Below are 16,578 nucleotides of genomic sequence, written 5' to 3' on the forward strand. Positions count from 1 at the left end.
GGCTCACTTCCCCTAGACTGATGGCACCAACCATGTGGTTTATGATGAACACCTGCTGGGAGTGTTCCTGCCCGGAGTCTGGAATTTTGGCACGTGCCAGCACGGGGTGCCTTTGTGATCAGTTCCCGGTAAAATCCCTGGGCATCGATTTTCTAACCTGGACAGTGACATCTCATTCATGTTGCTGAATTTTTGTTGCTGGGGGAAGAAGGTGCTCTGCATGACCCCCCCCAGGGGAGGGAGAAGCATAAGGAAGCCTGCACATGGGTTGTTCCACACTCTACCCATGTCTTTTCCTCTGTGATCCAGCTCTGGGTCCTTACTAAGCTGCTGTCGTATAGCTGCGAGTGCAACTATGTGCTGAGTCCTGTGAGCCTTAGTGAATCTCTGAACGTGGGGCTGGTCTTGGGAACTCCCAGCATTGCACTAATATGAAAAATAATGACATGCACATAACATACATGAGCAGGAAAGAAACCAATTCGCAGTGGCTGTTTTGGAGTTGCATCATTATGAGTGACTTTTATTTTCTTTTATACTTTTCAATATTTTATGTATTTTCCATTTTGATGTTACTTTTATTTTCAGAAAAGGCTCGTTTTTATTAAACATTTTTTTTTCAACGTTTATTTATTTTTTTGGGACAGAGAGAGAGACAGTGCATGAATGGGAGGAGGGGCAGAGAGAGAGGGAGACACAGAATCGGAAACAGGCTCCAGGCTCTGAGCCATCAGCCCAGAGCCTGACGCGGGGCTCGAACTCACGGACCGCGAGATCGTGACCTGGCTGAAGTCGGACGCTTAACCGACTGCACCACCCAGGCGCCCCAAAGGCTCGTTTTTAAAACATTTCTGTTACATTAAATGTTGTCATTTTTATTTTTAAAGTTTATTTATTTTGAGAGAGAACATGTGCATGCAAGAGAGAGTGCATGAGAGCAGGGGAGGGGCAGAGAGAGAGGGAGAGAGAGAATCCCAAGTAGGCTCCGAGCTGTCAGTGCAGAACCCAGGGTAGGGCTCCATCCCATGAACCACTAGATCATGACCTGAGCTGAAATCAAGAGTTGGACACTCAACCGACTGAGACACCCAGGTGCCTCTAAATGTTGTCATTTTTTTTTTATTTTTATTTTTTTTAATGTTCTATTTATTTTTGAGAGAGGAAGAGACAGAGTGTGAGTGGGGCAGGGGCAGAGAGAGAGAGGGAAACACAGAATCTGAAGCTGTCAGCACAGAGCCTGATGCGGGGCTCAAACTCACGAACCACGAAATCGTGACCCGAGCCGAAGTCGGACGCTTAACCAACTGAGCCACCCAGGTGCCCCATAAACACTGTCATTTTTAGAGTGGCTGACCTCTGAAGTGTCATCTCTCATTTTCCTTTAGGGTTGCAATCCCCTTGCACAAACTGGCCGAAGCAAACTGCAGAATCAAAGGGCTGCCTTGAACCAGCAGATCCTGAAAGCCGTGAGGATGAGAACAGGAGCAGAAAACCTTCTGAAGTAAGTGTCTGCTGCCTCAGCGGGGAGCCGGCCTCTCCCGGAGCCTATCCATCCCTAAACTCCTCGGCCTGCTTGGCTTCCTCTCTAGCTCTCGGTTTTAACTTTGGGTTCCCTCCTTGTTTCTGGCACCTCCAGCAGGCCTGGAGCTTGATTATGTTACAGACAAGTATTTTACCCTGCCTGTTTGTGTGTTTGGGGATGGGGGAAGCCAATGATCACATTCCTGTTTGTTTTCTCTGCTTTCTCTGGGGCTTGTCCGTCTGTTTTCTCTGTTGTCTAGTGGAGAAACCATACCTGGTCTAGAATCACTGCTTGGTAAGTGTTGGATGTAGAAAGGAAGGCAGGAGGGAGGGAAAGGGACATTTCTGTTGCCAGTGTCCAGCCCTCCAATGAGAGGCCCCAGTACAATCCCATGGCCTTGGGGCCCTTATTATTATGCTCTGGTGGTGAAATAGTTACTTACGAAGCGTAGAACTCAGTGAAGCTTTACCTGTGTCATAGGCAGCTGGAAGCCCTCCCTACACCCCTCAGTGCAACACAAGGCAGTGTGTCAGCCTCCCCTTGTGTATAAAGGGTGCAGACTTTCTTCTTCCTTCAGAGTTCTGGGGGTCACTCTTGTCAGCCCCATGCCACCTTCTGCACGGGGAGCCAGGGTAGGCGCCGTGCCTGCTGCCTGGCCAAGTGAGACAGGTGCCCCCTGGAGACTCAGAGAGAGATGCAGGGCGCTTGTAGGGACCTGGAGCTTGGAAACCTGGCAGGGAACCCGGAAACCTGGCAGGATGTGGATAATGGGTGTTCCCAATGGGTCACCTGCACCGTTGGAGGCCTTTGGGAGCCCAGAGGCTAGTGGGAAAGACAAATACACCAAACCAGGTGTTCACAACAGAGCTGCAGTAGTCTGATGGTCACAGATATGTACAAGCGGCATGATCATCTCCTCCACATGGGCTGCTCACCTGAGCACCCAGGAAAGACAGGAGGAGGGTTTCTCATCATGAACTTAGGGTAAACTTTCAGAATCCATCTGTATTTGCTCCCTAGGAAAGCTGTCTGAGCTACTAGGTGAGGGAAAAGGAAGGTGCCCTATATGTGCCCTATATGTGTATTGTATGTTCGCTTTTGTGCACGCATAGGCTTTTTCCAGAAAGTATGAAGAAAGAAGCCGTTAGAGTTGCCTCTTGGGATCAAGCCCAGGGATGGGGTGGAGGTGACTCTTACCCGTAATGTTACCGCCTCCAGTGTTTGGGTGTTCTTTTATGAAGGACATGAATTACTTTTATTCATTTTTCATGTGAAATCCTGCAAAGGCCCATAAGATAGTATCACCAACCACCTGAACCTGCCACTGACTCGGGAGCAATAGTGTTGTGCCTCGTGTAGGCATTGATACTCGTGGACTAGCAGAGAACGCAAGTCCTGGGGTGGCCAGGCTTCCGGGAACCTCTCCTCCAGCTACTTCTGTAGCAGGGTGGAAGCTAAATTGTTATCGGAGGAGACTAGGAAACTTACAACATTTCACCTTTTTTTCTTTTTTTAAGTTTATTTACTTATTTTTTTCTCTCTTTTTTTTTAAATTTTTATTTATTTTTGAGAGAGAGAGAGAGACAGAGAGACAGAGCATAAGCAGGGAAGGGGCACAGAGCAAGAGAGAGAGAGAGAGAGAGACACAGAATCCGAAGCAGGCTCCAGCCTCTGAGCTGTCAGCACAGAGCCCAACGCGGGGCTCGAACTCACCAACTGTGAGCTCATGACCTGAGCCAAGGTCAGACGCCTAACCGACTGAGCCACCCAAGTGCCCCAGTTTATTTACTTATTTTTAAGTACTCTTTACACCCAGCGTGGGACTCGAATTCATGACCCTGAGATCAAGAGTCGCATGCTCTGCTGACTGAGCCAGCCAGGCGCCCCACAACATTTCACCTTGTATTTTATTTTATTATTTTTAAACTTTTTAAAATTTATTACCTATTTTTGAGAAAGAGTGCAAGTGGGGGAGGGGCAGAGAGAGAAAGACAGAGAGAGAGAATCTCAAGCAGACTCTGTGCTCAAACTCATGAAACTATGAGATCGTGACCTGAGCCAAAATCAAGAGCCAGACATTTAACCAACTGAGCCACCCAGGTGCCCCAACATTTCATCTTTTTTTTTTTTTTTTTTTAATTTTTTTTTTTTTTCAACGTTTTATTTTATTTTTGGGACAGAGAGAGACAGAGCATGAATGGGGGAGGGGCAGAGAGAGAGGGAGACACAGAATCGGAAACAGGCTCCAGGCTCTGAGCCATCAGCCCAGAGCCCGACGCGGGGCTCGAACTCCCGGACCGCGAGATCGTGACCTGGCTGAAGTCGGACGCTTAACCGACTGCGCCACCCAGGCGCCCCAACATTTCATCTTTTAAAATGTCTGGCAATGTCCCTGTCCCCAGAGAAATCTGGACCTGGGGACCATCAGGTCTGCAGTGTAGTGGCCGGCACAGCTTAGGAGGGGCTCTGATTCAGGAGTGTAGGCCATGGGCTGGGCTTGCTGTGCCGGGAAGGGTGTAGGCGCCTTCCCCCTGGTGTGATTTGTGGCTACGGGTTTTGGTTGACACTTCTGAGAGGCCAGCCCTGTGGCTCTGGGGGGCAGGCAGGCAGCCTTGAGTCTGTGGCTCCCCAGGAGCAGACTACAGTTGATTGGCCTGTCATTCACCCAGGAAGTGAATTTCTTGAGTGCCTAGGTAGTAGCAGGCACTGTTTGAGGTGCAAGAGGAGAAGGCTGCTGGCAGTGCAAAGGAATCCCTGCTTTCAAGATGCTTAATCTCTTGTAGGGGGGACCTTCCTAACAGCAAACAAGTCCAGTCATGTCAGAGGTGATGCTTCCTAGGGTGTCGATGAAAAGGAAATGGGCTAGAGGTTGACAGTGTGGTGCAGCCTTAGAAACAGGCCAGTCAGGGAGGCCCTCTCTGAACAGGGGCCTTGGCGTTTCTAAGGCACAAACCAGGGTAGTTTTTGTTGTTGTTGTTGTTGTTGTTTTTGGTCTGTCTTGCTCTTTTAATGACACCAGCAAACAGCCTCTGAGACCCAGTGGTTCAAGCTCATTGTCAAGTTAGCATTTGTTGAGCTGGCAGGGTGGGGTTGTTAATGATTTTCAAAGTGACCTGACCTAAAAGTTCAGAGTGGCCCTTTCTGGAGACTGTTGGGAGAGGGAACCCTAAAGGTATTTATTAATCTGACTTCGTTGGCACCAACGGTTTCCCAAAAACAAATAAGGCGTTCAGCCAAGTCCAGCTCTGGCCCCGTGGCTGTCCCTGGGTGTCTGATTAGGTGGCCTGGGTGTCTGATTAGGTGGCTGTCCCTGCCAACAAGGGGTAGTTTAAGTCATAAATTGAGCCCCACTATCCTGTGCACCTGTTTTCAGGTTCCCGGATGTCCCTCCGTAGACCTCAGATAAAGATCGAGCAGTTGGAACTGGGTGGGGTGGCCTTTGGGAAAGCGTCCCCCAAAATGCAGGAAGGCAAGGGTCCCAGTGGTTTACCCGCATTGGTAGGGGGCTGCGACGCTGGGCAGGCCCTGCAGGAGCCAGGCTTTCTACCCCTTCAAGGTCTCCCTCCTCCTCCTCTGAGCCGTATCGGCCTAGAGTCCATGAACTTCCTGAGGTTTGATTAGGAAGATAGCAGATATTTTAAATGTACTTTTCCAGGCTAAGCAAGGACAATATTCTCTCTCTTTTCTTAGAACCCTGCCCTCCCTGGAGAAAAGCTGGGGTAGAAATGTGATGTTGTTTCTCTGAAACAGAGATGGTCTTTGTAACATTAAAAGCAACTTGCCACATGGTTTAGCTTTAACTAACTGGGCCTTTGAACGAGGGCGGGTCATTTAACATCTCTGGGGTTTAGATTCCCCTCTTGTACTGGGAGCTTTGGACTGGAGCAGGATTGGCCCACTGTGAGGCTTACAGAGGCCAGGCCGGCTCAGGAAAGAGTGGAGGGGGCCAGACCTGGTGCTGGGGGACAGTAGGGAGTGGTGGGGACAGTGGGGAAGTACAGAGTGCATACTCTCTCCAGAGGGACCACATGCAGTTTGCCTCATCGTGGGGGCGCAGCCAGGATTGCCGGACCTTCGTGTTTTTTGGGTTTTTTTTCCAGAAGATAGAGATCTGATCTTTTTCTCTCCTTTTTATTTTTCTTTTTTTTTAATCTTCTGATATTTGAGTTTTTAAATATTGGCACATAGTTCAAAAGGGGAAAAAATCACACCCTGAGAACCAAATGAACTAGTCCCTGGACCTCCAGTTTGCAACCCCTGGACCGGAGGGTCATGACGTGCTGGGCAGAGGTGACCAGGGGCAGCCTCAGCGGTAATGAGCATAACTTGAGGTTAGTGACTTCTCACACGGTTGGTTCTGATAGAGGCTGGTGTATGTGCAGTGGGGTGTGTGAACCCCCCATGACCTTTGGGGCTCGCAGCAATCCTGAGGCCTGCCTTCCTATGCTGGGAGCAGATGTCCTGCCAGACCGGCTGATCTGCCGCCTTAGCTGGGTGGCCACATGGGGCCGCCAGGTGGTACTTGCAGGATTTGGGGACAGATGGATTAAGGTCAGACCGTTTCAATAAGGTCTCCAAAGCTGGTGCAAGTCTTGGTGCTTGTCAACATGCCTGTTCCTGAGGGGACCATTTTACTGAAAGATAGGACAGAAAAAAGTTCCACTAAAGTAAATGGAGTTCCATGGGGTCAACATTCAAAATTCACACGCAGCTTTAAGACAAAACACGGGACGTTGAAGAAATTTTGGATTTGGAGCAGAGACACAAGCCATCATCATGTGGGGGCTTCTTAGGGTGGAAAAGGTCTCGGCAGCTCCAAATTCAGACAGAGGAGAATGTATGGATGTAGTCAGTAGCCTCAGGAAATAATTTGAATATGGCCTTCCTTCCCTGTTCACACTTGTTGGGTTCATCACTCAGAGAGAGGCAGTGAGACACCTTCTCGTTCTTGACTTTTGGAACATGTGCATGCTCTTGATGAAACATCCAAGGGAAGGGGCCTTTCCCTGGTGGTCCGGGCCTGAGGGAGGCCGTGGGGGACCTGGGCCAAAGCACACTTTTGCTTCATCCTGGTTGGCCTCAAGTGCTCTTTTGGTTTGTTTGTTTGTTTGTTTGTTTGTTTATGAGAGAGAGAGAGTGGGTGAAAGGGGCAGGGAGAGAGAGAGAGAGAGAGACAGAATCTTTTTTTTTTTTTTTTTTTTTTTTTTCAACGTTTATTTTATTTTTGGGACAGAGAGAGACAGAGCATGAACGGGGGAGGGGCAGAGAGAGAGGGAGACACAGAATCGGAAACAGGCTCCAGGCTCTGAGCCATCAGCCCAGAGCCTGACGCGGGGCTCGAACTCACGGACCGCGAGATCGTGACCTGGCTGAAGTCGGACGCTTAACCGACTGCGCCACCCAGGCGCCCCAAAGAGAGAGACAGAATCTTAAGCAGGCTCCACACTCCGTGCAGAGCCTGACGCAGGGCATGATCCCATGACCCTGGGGTCATGACCTGAGCCAAAATCAAGAGTCGCTCAACTGATTGAGCCACCAAGGCCCCCCCAAGGCCTCTTTCAGTTGTAACATCAGTTACCAGACCACAAGGTTCTCGGAGGAAGTTTGCACCCAAGGGAAAGGTGCGAAAAAAGCCATGTTCTTCCATAGAAGTGGAAGGTAGCCCAGGTGCAGAGCATCAGTGTTGAGGAGATGGTTTTAATTCCTAATTTGAGCCAGCTGGTTCCATTTTTGTATGTTAACCCAGACTATTCCCCCAGCCTGGGCACAGGGGACCTGGGCACATACATCATGTTCAGTGGATTTACCTTATTTGAGAAACCCCCTTCCACCAGTGAAAAATCATTATCTGCACTAGAAGCCCCTCACACTCTAGGGTTGGTTTCCTATTCATCGTTGTACCCAAAGGTAGCATTGTGGAAACTGACTCTGAGGCCCTACTTGGCCAACAACTTTTTTCAGAGTGACCCACACAGAGGTCCACATCTAAAGAGCAGCTTGCCGATTTGTTGCATCCTACATCTCAAATTGCCAAATCAAGAGGGAAGAGAAGGGGCAAATCAATATATAGAGGAGGAAAAATCCAGAGTTGGCCTGTTTGGGGGTCCTGCAGGTATGTGGGCAAGGACCTTAGGGTGAAAATTGTTATATTTAAGTTGGATCCACTCTGTTGCAGAGGACCAGCCCCACCCCCCATTTCTTCTCGAGAGTGGTCTTTATTCTGCCATTTTTTTTCAGAAGAGACAATGCCAGTTTCCAGGTGAAACGGAAAGAACTAGAAGGCCGGGGTCTTGTTTTCCGTTATAACTCCTATATCCTTTGGTAGACATGGGCCACAGTTTGTCTGTGAGCTTCCTGCAGGCAGCATGGAGAGGGGAATGTGACTTGGAAGGCTTCTCATACCCGTTGGTTCAGCCAGAGGCAAACCAGTTGCTACAAAGAAGCCGTTCCCAATACCAAGGGTTGGGAGGATTTCTTTCCTCGTGTCCTTGTGGACATTATCAGCTCGTGAATCAGTCACATTCTCAGAAACATCTTTGTAGTACAGGTTTTACAAGCGGCAGATTGTGACCCATGGTGTGTAATGAAATCCAGTCATTGGGTTGCTGTAGTGTTATAAAAAATAGGTATTTGTTGGGGGAGGTGTCTAGCTGGCTCAGTTTGTAGAGCATGACTGATTCTTGATCTCAGGGTTATGAGTTCAAGCCCCATATTGGGCATACAGCCTACTTAAAAAAAAAATACGTATACATATACATATATATATATGTATACATATGTATATATATTTGGTCTCTGTGCCTCATTCCTGGCACAGAGCTCCTAAAACTCTTGTAATCTCCTGTCTTCTGTATGTTAATGAGGTGACTCCTGATGGGGGAAGGGAGCCCTCAAGATACAGTCTGTTTACCAGAAAGACCAAATCCGATTAGAGCGTTAGTCCCTATCCCTGAACTTCTGGGGAGGGGAAAGGTGTTGAAAATTGGGTTCAGTTACCGATGGCCAATGATTTAATCAACTGTGCCCACATAATGAAGTGATGAAACCCCGCACAGTGAGGTTTGTGAGCCTCCAGATTGGCGAACACATCAAGGTGCCAGGAGGGTGGCGTGCCTGGAGAGGGTGTGGAAGCTGCTCGTGCCTCCTTGGCCTATGGGTCTGTTCCATCTGACTGCTCTTACGCTGTGTCTTTTAAAATAAACCACAGTAAATGTAAGTAAAGTGTTTTCCTGAGTTTTCTGAGTCATTCTGGTGAATTATCATAGAAGGGTGTTGTGGGAACCCTTGATTTGTAGCTGGTTGGTCACAAGTACGGGTGCCCCTCCCCCTACAAACCTTGTGGCTGGCACCTGACATGGTGGCAGTCTTGTGGCATTGAGCCTTTAACCTGGAGGAACTGAATTGAAGTGTTGGGTACCCAGTTGCAGTCAGAGATTCAGAATTGGAGAGTTGCAAATATTACTGTTTTTTTAAAAAAGTAAGCTATTAGAATAGAATAATTGGTGTGCATCACACGAATGGTTTGGTTTGTGCGACTTTTGTTTTAGAGAGTATGTTTGTGTATGGATCTACTGTGTTGTGTACAAAATGTGTTTCTTACTGGTAATCATGCTTCACCCCCGCCAACCCCCTCAGAATTCCCACACCAATGCTCTTCACCAAACTGAGCTTCCAATATCTCATTGCCCAGCTAGGGAGCTCAGACGTGTACGTGTGAAGGCTTACCAAGCAGGAGCAGTAAAAGCACCAGTGTCATCATATCTACTGCCAGGGTCAAGCATGGCTTTTTCCGAGGAGGTGTGACATAAGCGGGTGGGTTCAAGAAGCAGGAGTTTGGTGGGGCGCCTGGGTGGCTCAGTCGGTTAAGCGTCTGACTTTGGCTCAGGTCATGATCTCACAGTTCGTGAGTTCGAGCCCACATCGGGCTCTGTGCTGACAGCTTAGAGCCTGGAGCCTGCTTCAAATTCTATGTCTTCCCCTCTCTCTGCTTCTCCCCTGCTCGTGCTCTGTCTCTCTCTCCTGCAAAAATAAATAAAAACATTAAAAAAAAAAAAAAGCAGGAGTTTGGTGAAGGAAGGGAGAGAAAACATATAAATACATCATGGAGAGAAACTGATGGGCTCAAATATGTGACAAGGCAGGAAGAACCCCAGTGGAGAGGGCAGACTGTAGGGGAAATGGTTTAGCATTTTATTTTCTGGAGGAAAGACAGCAGGTGAGCAAAGCAAGCACAAGACAGGTGGCTGGATTTTCATCAGCTGGGGAGGGGAAGGTGACCCGGTACTGTCTCGCTGGCTGGCTGGAGCGCTTGGCTGATGGACCTCGGGTGTCCCCATGTGTGAAATGAGGAAGTTCTAGTAGCTGGTCTGAGGAATGACCAAGGACTTGCCAGGATGGCTCGTGGGAACGTACTCAGCAAGGCCTGGCTCAGTACTTGGTTGTTAACTGTTAGTTTTGCAGTGATTCCTCATCTGTAAAATGCACTTGTAAAGTCTTCCAGAAAGTGTCCAAACTTCTGCTTTGAAGACTTGGGTAAAGTTCATTCCTTCGTATCACTTAAACCATTCCATTCTATGGATGTGTCACATTTTGCTTATCCGCTTGCCAGTTAATGGATGGATACCTGGATTTTTCTCTCTTTTTGGCTATCTGGCTTTTTGTTGGGACATAAATTCTCATTTCTCTCATAGACTCCTAGCAGTGGAATATGCAGTTGTATGGTAAGTTTATGTTCGTCGTTGTTAGAAACTCCCCAGCTGTTTGTTCCAAGGTGGCTGTGTCATTTACATTCAGCAGTGTATGAGGGTTCCTGTTTCTCTGCATCCTCACCAATGCTTCTTATTGTTTCTTTTTCATCAGAGCCAGTCAAGTCGTGTATTGGTATCTCATCCTGGTTTTAATGTGTATTTCCCTATGTTGTCTGATGACGTTCAGCATCTTTTTGTGTGTTTGTTAGCCATCGTATATATTCTTTAATAAAATGTGTATTCAGATCTTCTGTACATTTTATGAATTCAGAAAGTTGCAGGCTACAAAATCAATATACAGAAATCTGTTGTATTTCTATACATTAATAACAAATTACCAGAAAGAGAAAATAAAACAATTCCACTCACAATTGCATCCAAATAACACAATACCTAGGAATAAGTTTAACAAAAGAAGTGAACCTGTTCACTAGAAACTATGGCCCCGGTGACAGAAATTGAAGGTACAAATAAATGGAAAGACATTCCAGGCTCATGGATTGGAATAATTAGTATTGTTAAAATGTCCATACAGCCAAAGCAATCTACAAATTTGCTACCGTCCCTATGAAAATTCCAATGGCACTCTTCAGAAATAGATGAAACAATTCTAAAACTTTGGAACCACAAAAGAGCCAGAATAGGTAAAGCAGTCTTGAGAAAGAAGAACAAAGCTCGAGGCATCACGCTTCCTGATTTCAAACTATATCACAAAGCTGTAGTAATCAAAACAGTATGGTACCGGTGTAAAAACAGACACATAGATGAATGAAACAGAATAGAGTGAAGAAATAAACCCACGCATATATGGTCAATTAACTTATGACAAAGGAGGCAAGAATATACAATAGGGAAAGGATAGTCTCTTAGCGATGGGGAAACTGGACAGCCACATGCAAAAGATAAAACTGGACCGCTGTCTTACACCGTGCACAAGGACTAACTCAGAATGGAAACACTTGCATATAAGACCTGAAACCATAACATTCCTAGGAGAAAACATAGGAAGTAAGCCTTGACATTGATCATGGCGGTGATTTTTTGCGTTTGACACCAGGAGCAGAGGCGGCAAAAGCAAAAAACAAGTGGGGCTACATCAAACTACAGAGCTTTTGCACAGCAAGGAAGCCATCAACAGAATGAAAAGGCAACCTACGAAATAGGAGAAAGTATTTGTAATTCGTACATCTGATAAGGGGTTAATGTCCAAAATATAGAAAGAACTCGTAAATTCAACAGCACAAAAACAAACAGTCTGGTTATAAAATGGGCAGAGGACCTGAATAGACATTTTTGTAAAGAAGATATACAAGTGGCCAACAGACACATGAAAAGATGCTCCACATCACTAATTATCAGGGAAAGGCAAATCAACACCACGATGAGATCTCACACCTGTTAGAACGGCTATTATCAAAAAGAGAAGATATAACAAGTGTTGGTGAGGACATGGAGAAAAGGGAACCCTCATTCACTGTTGGTGGGAATATAAATTGGTGCGGCCATTATGGAAAAGAGTATGGAGTTCCCTTAAAGAAATTAAAAATAGAACTACCATGCGATCCGGCCATTCTACTTCTGAGTATTTATGTGAGGAGAGCAAAATCACTAACTCAAAAAGATATCTGCACCCCCATGTTCATTGCGGTCTTATTTGTAATAGCCAAGATCCGGAAACAACCTCAGTGTCCACCAATGGATGAATGGATGAAGAAGACGTGGTATATATACACACACCGTGTAATACTATTTGACCATCAAGAAGCACAAAATCTTAACCTTTGTGACAATATGGACGGACCTCGAGGGCATTGTGCTAAGTGAAATAAGTCATACAGGGAGATACCGTATGAGCTCACGTACATGTGGAATCTCTATCGAAAAAAAAAGAAGGCTCATGGAGACAGAGAACAGATGGAATGTTGCTAGAGTTGGGGATTGGGAGATAGGTGAAATTGGGAAAGGGTGTCAAGAGGCACAAACTTTCAGTGATAAAATAAATAAGTCATGGGGATGTAATGTACAGCATGGCGACTATAGTTAATAATACTGTATTGCAGGGGCACCTGGGTGGCTCAGTTGGTTGAGCACCTGACTCTTGATTTCAGCTTGGGTCACGATCTCAGGGTTTATGGGTTCGAGCTCCCTGTTGGGCTCTGCACTGATGGTGCAGAGCCTGCTTGGGATCCTCTCTCTCCACCCCTCCCCCCACTTCTGCCTCTCCCCCACTCATGCTCTGTCTGCCTCTCAAAAAAGAATAACGCATTGCATATTTTAAAGTTGCTAAGAGAGTAAATATTAAAAGGTCTTATCACACAGAAAAAAAACCTGTAACTATGCTGACAAATATTGTTTGTGGTGATCATTTTGCAATATATATAAATATTGAATTATTATGTTTTATACCTGAAATTAAGATAATGTTTGTCAATTGTTCCTTCATTAAAAAAAATCTTTGCCCATTAAAAAAATTGTATTGTCTTTTTATTACTTGAGAAACTCTTAATGTATCTGATACGAATTTTTATTAGATATATAATTTGCAAATATTTTCTTCTAGGCTACGGCTTGCGTTTTTTTTGTGGTTTTTTTTTTTTTTTTTTTTTTGGTTTCTGAAGCACAGAAGTTTTTAAATTTGAGAGAGTCCAATTCGATTTCTTTCTTTTATGGTTTATGCTTTTGGTGTATAGCTAAGTACACATTGCCCGGCCCAAGGTCATAAAGATTTCCTTCTATATGTATATATATTTTTAAATTTTTTTAATGTGTATTTATTTTTGAGACAGAGAGACAGAGCGCGAGCGGGGAAGGGGCAGAGAGAGAGGGAGACACAGAATCTGAAGCAGGCTCCAGCCTCCGAGCTGTCAGCATAGAACCTGGTGCCTGGCTCAAACTCACGAACTGTGAGATCATGACCTGAGCCAAGGTCGGATGCCCAACCGACTGAGCCACCCAGGTGCCCCTATATTTTCTTCTAGAGGTAGTAGAATTTTGGCTCTTATATTGAAATCTCTGATCCATTTTGACTTAATATTTATGTACGGTATAAGATTTAGATTGAGGTTTATTTTTTGCTGATTGTGCCGAAAAGAGTTATCAGAGCAGGCCTGAGACAACTATCCTTAGAAAGCCTGTTTGCAAGGTTGTCCCTTGGCCGATGTCTGCAAACTTAATTTCAGGATAGTTCCCACCGTTTCCAGAACTGATAAGAATGGTTCACTGTGCCTGAGCTGTTTGCACCAACAGTGTTGTTTCTGCTGGATACCTGCTTTCCTTCTGGGAGTCTGGAATTTTGGAACATGCTAGACAGAAGTGCCTACCTGACCAGTCCCTAGTAAAAACCTGGGGCACTATGTCTCAAATGAGCTTCCTTAGTAGACAGCATTTCACACGTGTTGTCAAAACTCTGCCGGAGGAATTAAGTGTGTCCTTTGTGAGAATCCTGGGAGAGAGGACTCTTAGCAGCCTGTGCCTCCAGACCTTACCCCATGCACCTTTCCCTTTTGCTGTAATAAATCACAGCCTTGAGTACAACTCTATTGAGTCCTGTGAGTCCTTCTAGTGAATCCCTGAATGTGGGGGTGGTCTCGGGGACACGGACATACCTAAGGATGTCCAAATGCTTCAGCACTATTTTGTTGAAAAGACTGTCTTTTCTCCTCTGAAATGTCTTGTCATCTTTGTCAAAATCAAATGACCATAAATGTAAGGATTTATTTCTGGATTCTATTCTGTTCCATTGCCTAGCTTTATGCCACTGCTACATTATCTTGATTGCTGTGGATTTATAGTAAGTTTTAAAATCCTATAGCATAAATCCTCCAACTTTGTTCTTCTTTGGCTCTTAGGTCCTTTGCATTTCCATATACATTTTAGGATCAGCTTGTCAATGTCTACTATAAAGCTTATGGGTTTTGTTTTTGTTTTTGTTTTTTAAGAGAGAGAGAGAGAGAGAGAGAGAGAGAGCGCACTTGCAGGGGAGGGGCAGAGGGAGAGGGAGAGAGAATTCTACACGCACTCCAGGTTCAGCACAGAGCCTGATACGGAACTGAGTCTCATGAACTGTGAGATCATGATGTGAGCTGAAATCAAGAGTCGGATGCTTAACCAGCTGAGCCAGCCAGGCGCCTCAGCTCTTGGGGTTTTGATTGGAACTGCATTGAATTGATAGATCAATTAGGGAGAGTTGACATCTTGACGATAGTGAATCTTCCAATCCATAAACACGGCGTCTCTCCAATTAATATGCACTGCTTTGTGGTTTTCAGGGCACAGATCTTACGCTTCTTTTGTGAAATTTATTCCAAAGTATTTTTACTTTTTGATGCTAATGTGAATGAAATTGTTTTCTGAACTTCGTTGTAAGAGTGCTCACTGCTGGTATGTAGCGATAGAATTGATTTTTGCATATTGAATTGTATGCTGTGACCTTGCCGAATGTATTAGTTCTAGTATTTTGTGAATGCCTTGGGATTTTCTATATACAAGATTATGTCATCTGTGAGTAAAGACACTTTTCCTTCTTCCCTTCCAATCCAGAGGCCTTTAATTTCTTTATTTACCTATTGCCGCTGGCTTGTGATTAGAAGTGGCAAAAGCGAACACTGTTGCCTTGTTCCTGATCTAATTGAGAAAGCATATCTTTCACCACTATTGGTGAGAATTTTTATCATAAATCTGTGTTAGACTTTATCACATGCTTTTTTTTTTTTTTTTTTTTTTTTTTTTTTTTTTTTTGCATCTGTTGAGATGACCATGTGTTTTTTATCCTATAGCCTATTATTATAGTATGTTACATTAATTGATTTTCAGATAGTAAACCAACCTTGCAGGGGCGCCTGGGTGGCTCAGTCGGTTAAGCGTCCGACTTCGGCTCAGGTCATGATCTCACGGTTTGTGAGTTTGAGCCCCACGTCAGGCTCTGTGCTGACAGCTCTGAGCCTGGAGCCTGCTTTGGATTCTGTGTCTCCTTTTCTCTCTGCCCCTCCCCAACTTGTGCTCTCTCTATGTCTCTCAAAAAATAAATAAATGTAAAAAAAAATTTTTTTTTAAACCAACCTTGCAATCCTGGGATAAATCCCACTTGGTTATGGTATATAATTGTTGTTATATGTTGCTAGGTTCGGTTTGCTAATATTTTGTTGAGGATTTTTGCATATATATTCATGTAGGATATCAGTCTGTTGTTTTGTTTTCTTGTGTTGTCTTTCTCTGGTTTTGGGTCAGGGTAAAACAAGACCTCATAGAATGAGCTGGGAAATGTTATCTTAGCCATTTCCTTTCAAGGGGGTAGTTTATGGTCTTTCATGAGTGGCTGGGAGCAGTTCTCTTTTCTCTTCTCAAAGCTTATTCTTTGCAGGGATGTCTTAAGATTCATGTCTGGCAGCTCAGTTTATCATCGATGTCCCAGATCCATTTACTGGCAGGTGTGGCTCAGGATGGGCCAGGTGCTGAGCATCTCTGAGACCTCTTATCTGATCACATCTGGTGCTCACATCTGCAAGTGAACCCTCAGGACGTCCCTATGGGGTTTGGGAGGTCTGCTCATTCGGCAGCGGGGCACTTGGGCTGAAGGCACTTTCCTCCCTCTTCTCTTCTAACAGAGCAGCTACGAACCACAAGGTGCGGGAGCAGGTGCGCCTGGAACTGAGCTTCGTGAACTCAGATCTACAGATGCTCAAGGAAGAGCTGGAGGGGCTCAACATCTCAGTGGGAGTCTATCAGAGCACAGAGTAAGTGGGGACACTGATTCTTCCAGATACTTTCTGAGCCTTAGAACGTGCTGCAACAGGGATGGTGCCCAGATAGACCCAAGGGTGTGGCAGACCCCACTTTGGGAAGAGAGGGATTGATCAGTTCGAGGTTTGAGTGTGATGCAGGAGTCAAAGGGACGAGCCTATGGAGTTTGTTGGAAATACCTGGAGAGTGGGACAGAAAGGCATTCAATTGTCCTAGGACCCTTGGGACATAGTTTTATGGGAGAGCTGTGACTGGGTCCAGATGAAGAGACAGCATCTCTCACATGGCTCTGCCATAAAGATGGCCTGGAGGCACTTCTGTGGTTGGCCTGGAGAGCCAGCCCACCAGGTGGGGCCACCCTGCCCTCTTCCCTCTCAGCCTCTTCACCCCACACAGGGCCTGCCTGGGTCGTTCCATTGGTAGGATGCAAAAACAGACAAACTGCTTGACAGGGATCACTTACATCAAAGATTAGGGGACCCAGGTGAGTTGGCATGGCAACTGAGAGACTTCAGAAATGTACCCCGTTAAATACTTGAGAGATGAACAGCCTAATTCAGGAGCCTCCCC

At 45.8% G+C, this 16,578-nt stretch overlaps 1 protein-coding gene across 1 annotated transcript in view; it reads left to right on the top strand.

Annotated features, from left to right (window-relative positions):
- The window catches only part of RHPN2 (rhophilin Rho GTPase binding protein 2), a 60,459-nt gene that overhangs the window by 12,241 nt on the left and 31,640 nt on the right, over positions 1 to 16,578 (top strand). Inside the window, exons 2-3 of the mRNA XM_045442541.1 lie at positions 1,386 to 1,501; positions 15,873 to 16,001. Of these exons, the coding sequence (XP_045298497.1) occupies positions 1,386 to 1,501; positions 15,873 to 16,001 (245 nt within the window). The remainder of the gene's footprint in view (positions 1 to 1,385; positions 1,502 to 15,872; positions 16,002 to 16,578) is intronic.

This window comes from Leopardus geoffroyi, chromosome E2 (genome assembly GCF_018350155.1).
Source record: "Leopardus geoffroyi isolate Oge1 chromosome E2, O.geoffroyi_Oge1_pat1.0, whole genome shotgun sequence".
In the NCBI taxonomy this organism is placed as follows: domain Eukaryota; kingdom Metazoa; phylum Chordata; class Mammalia; order Carnivora; family Felidae; genus Leopardus; species Leopardus geoffroyi.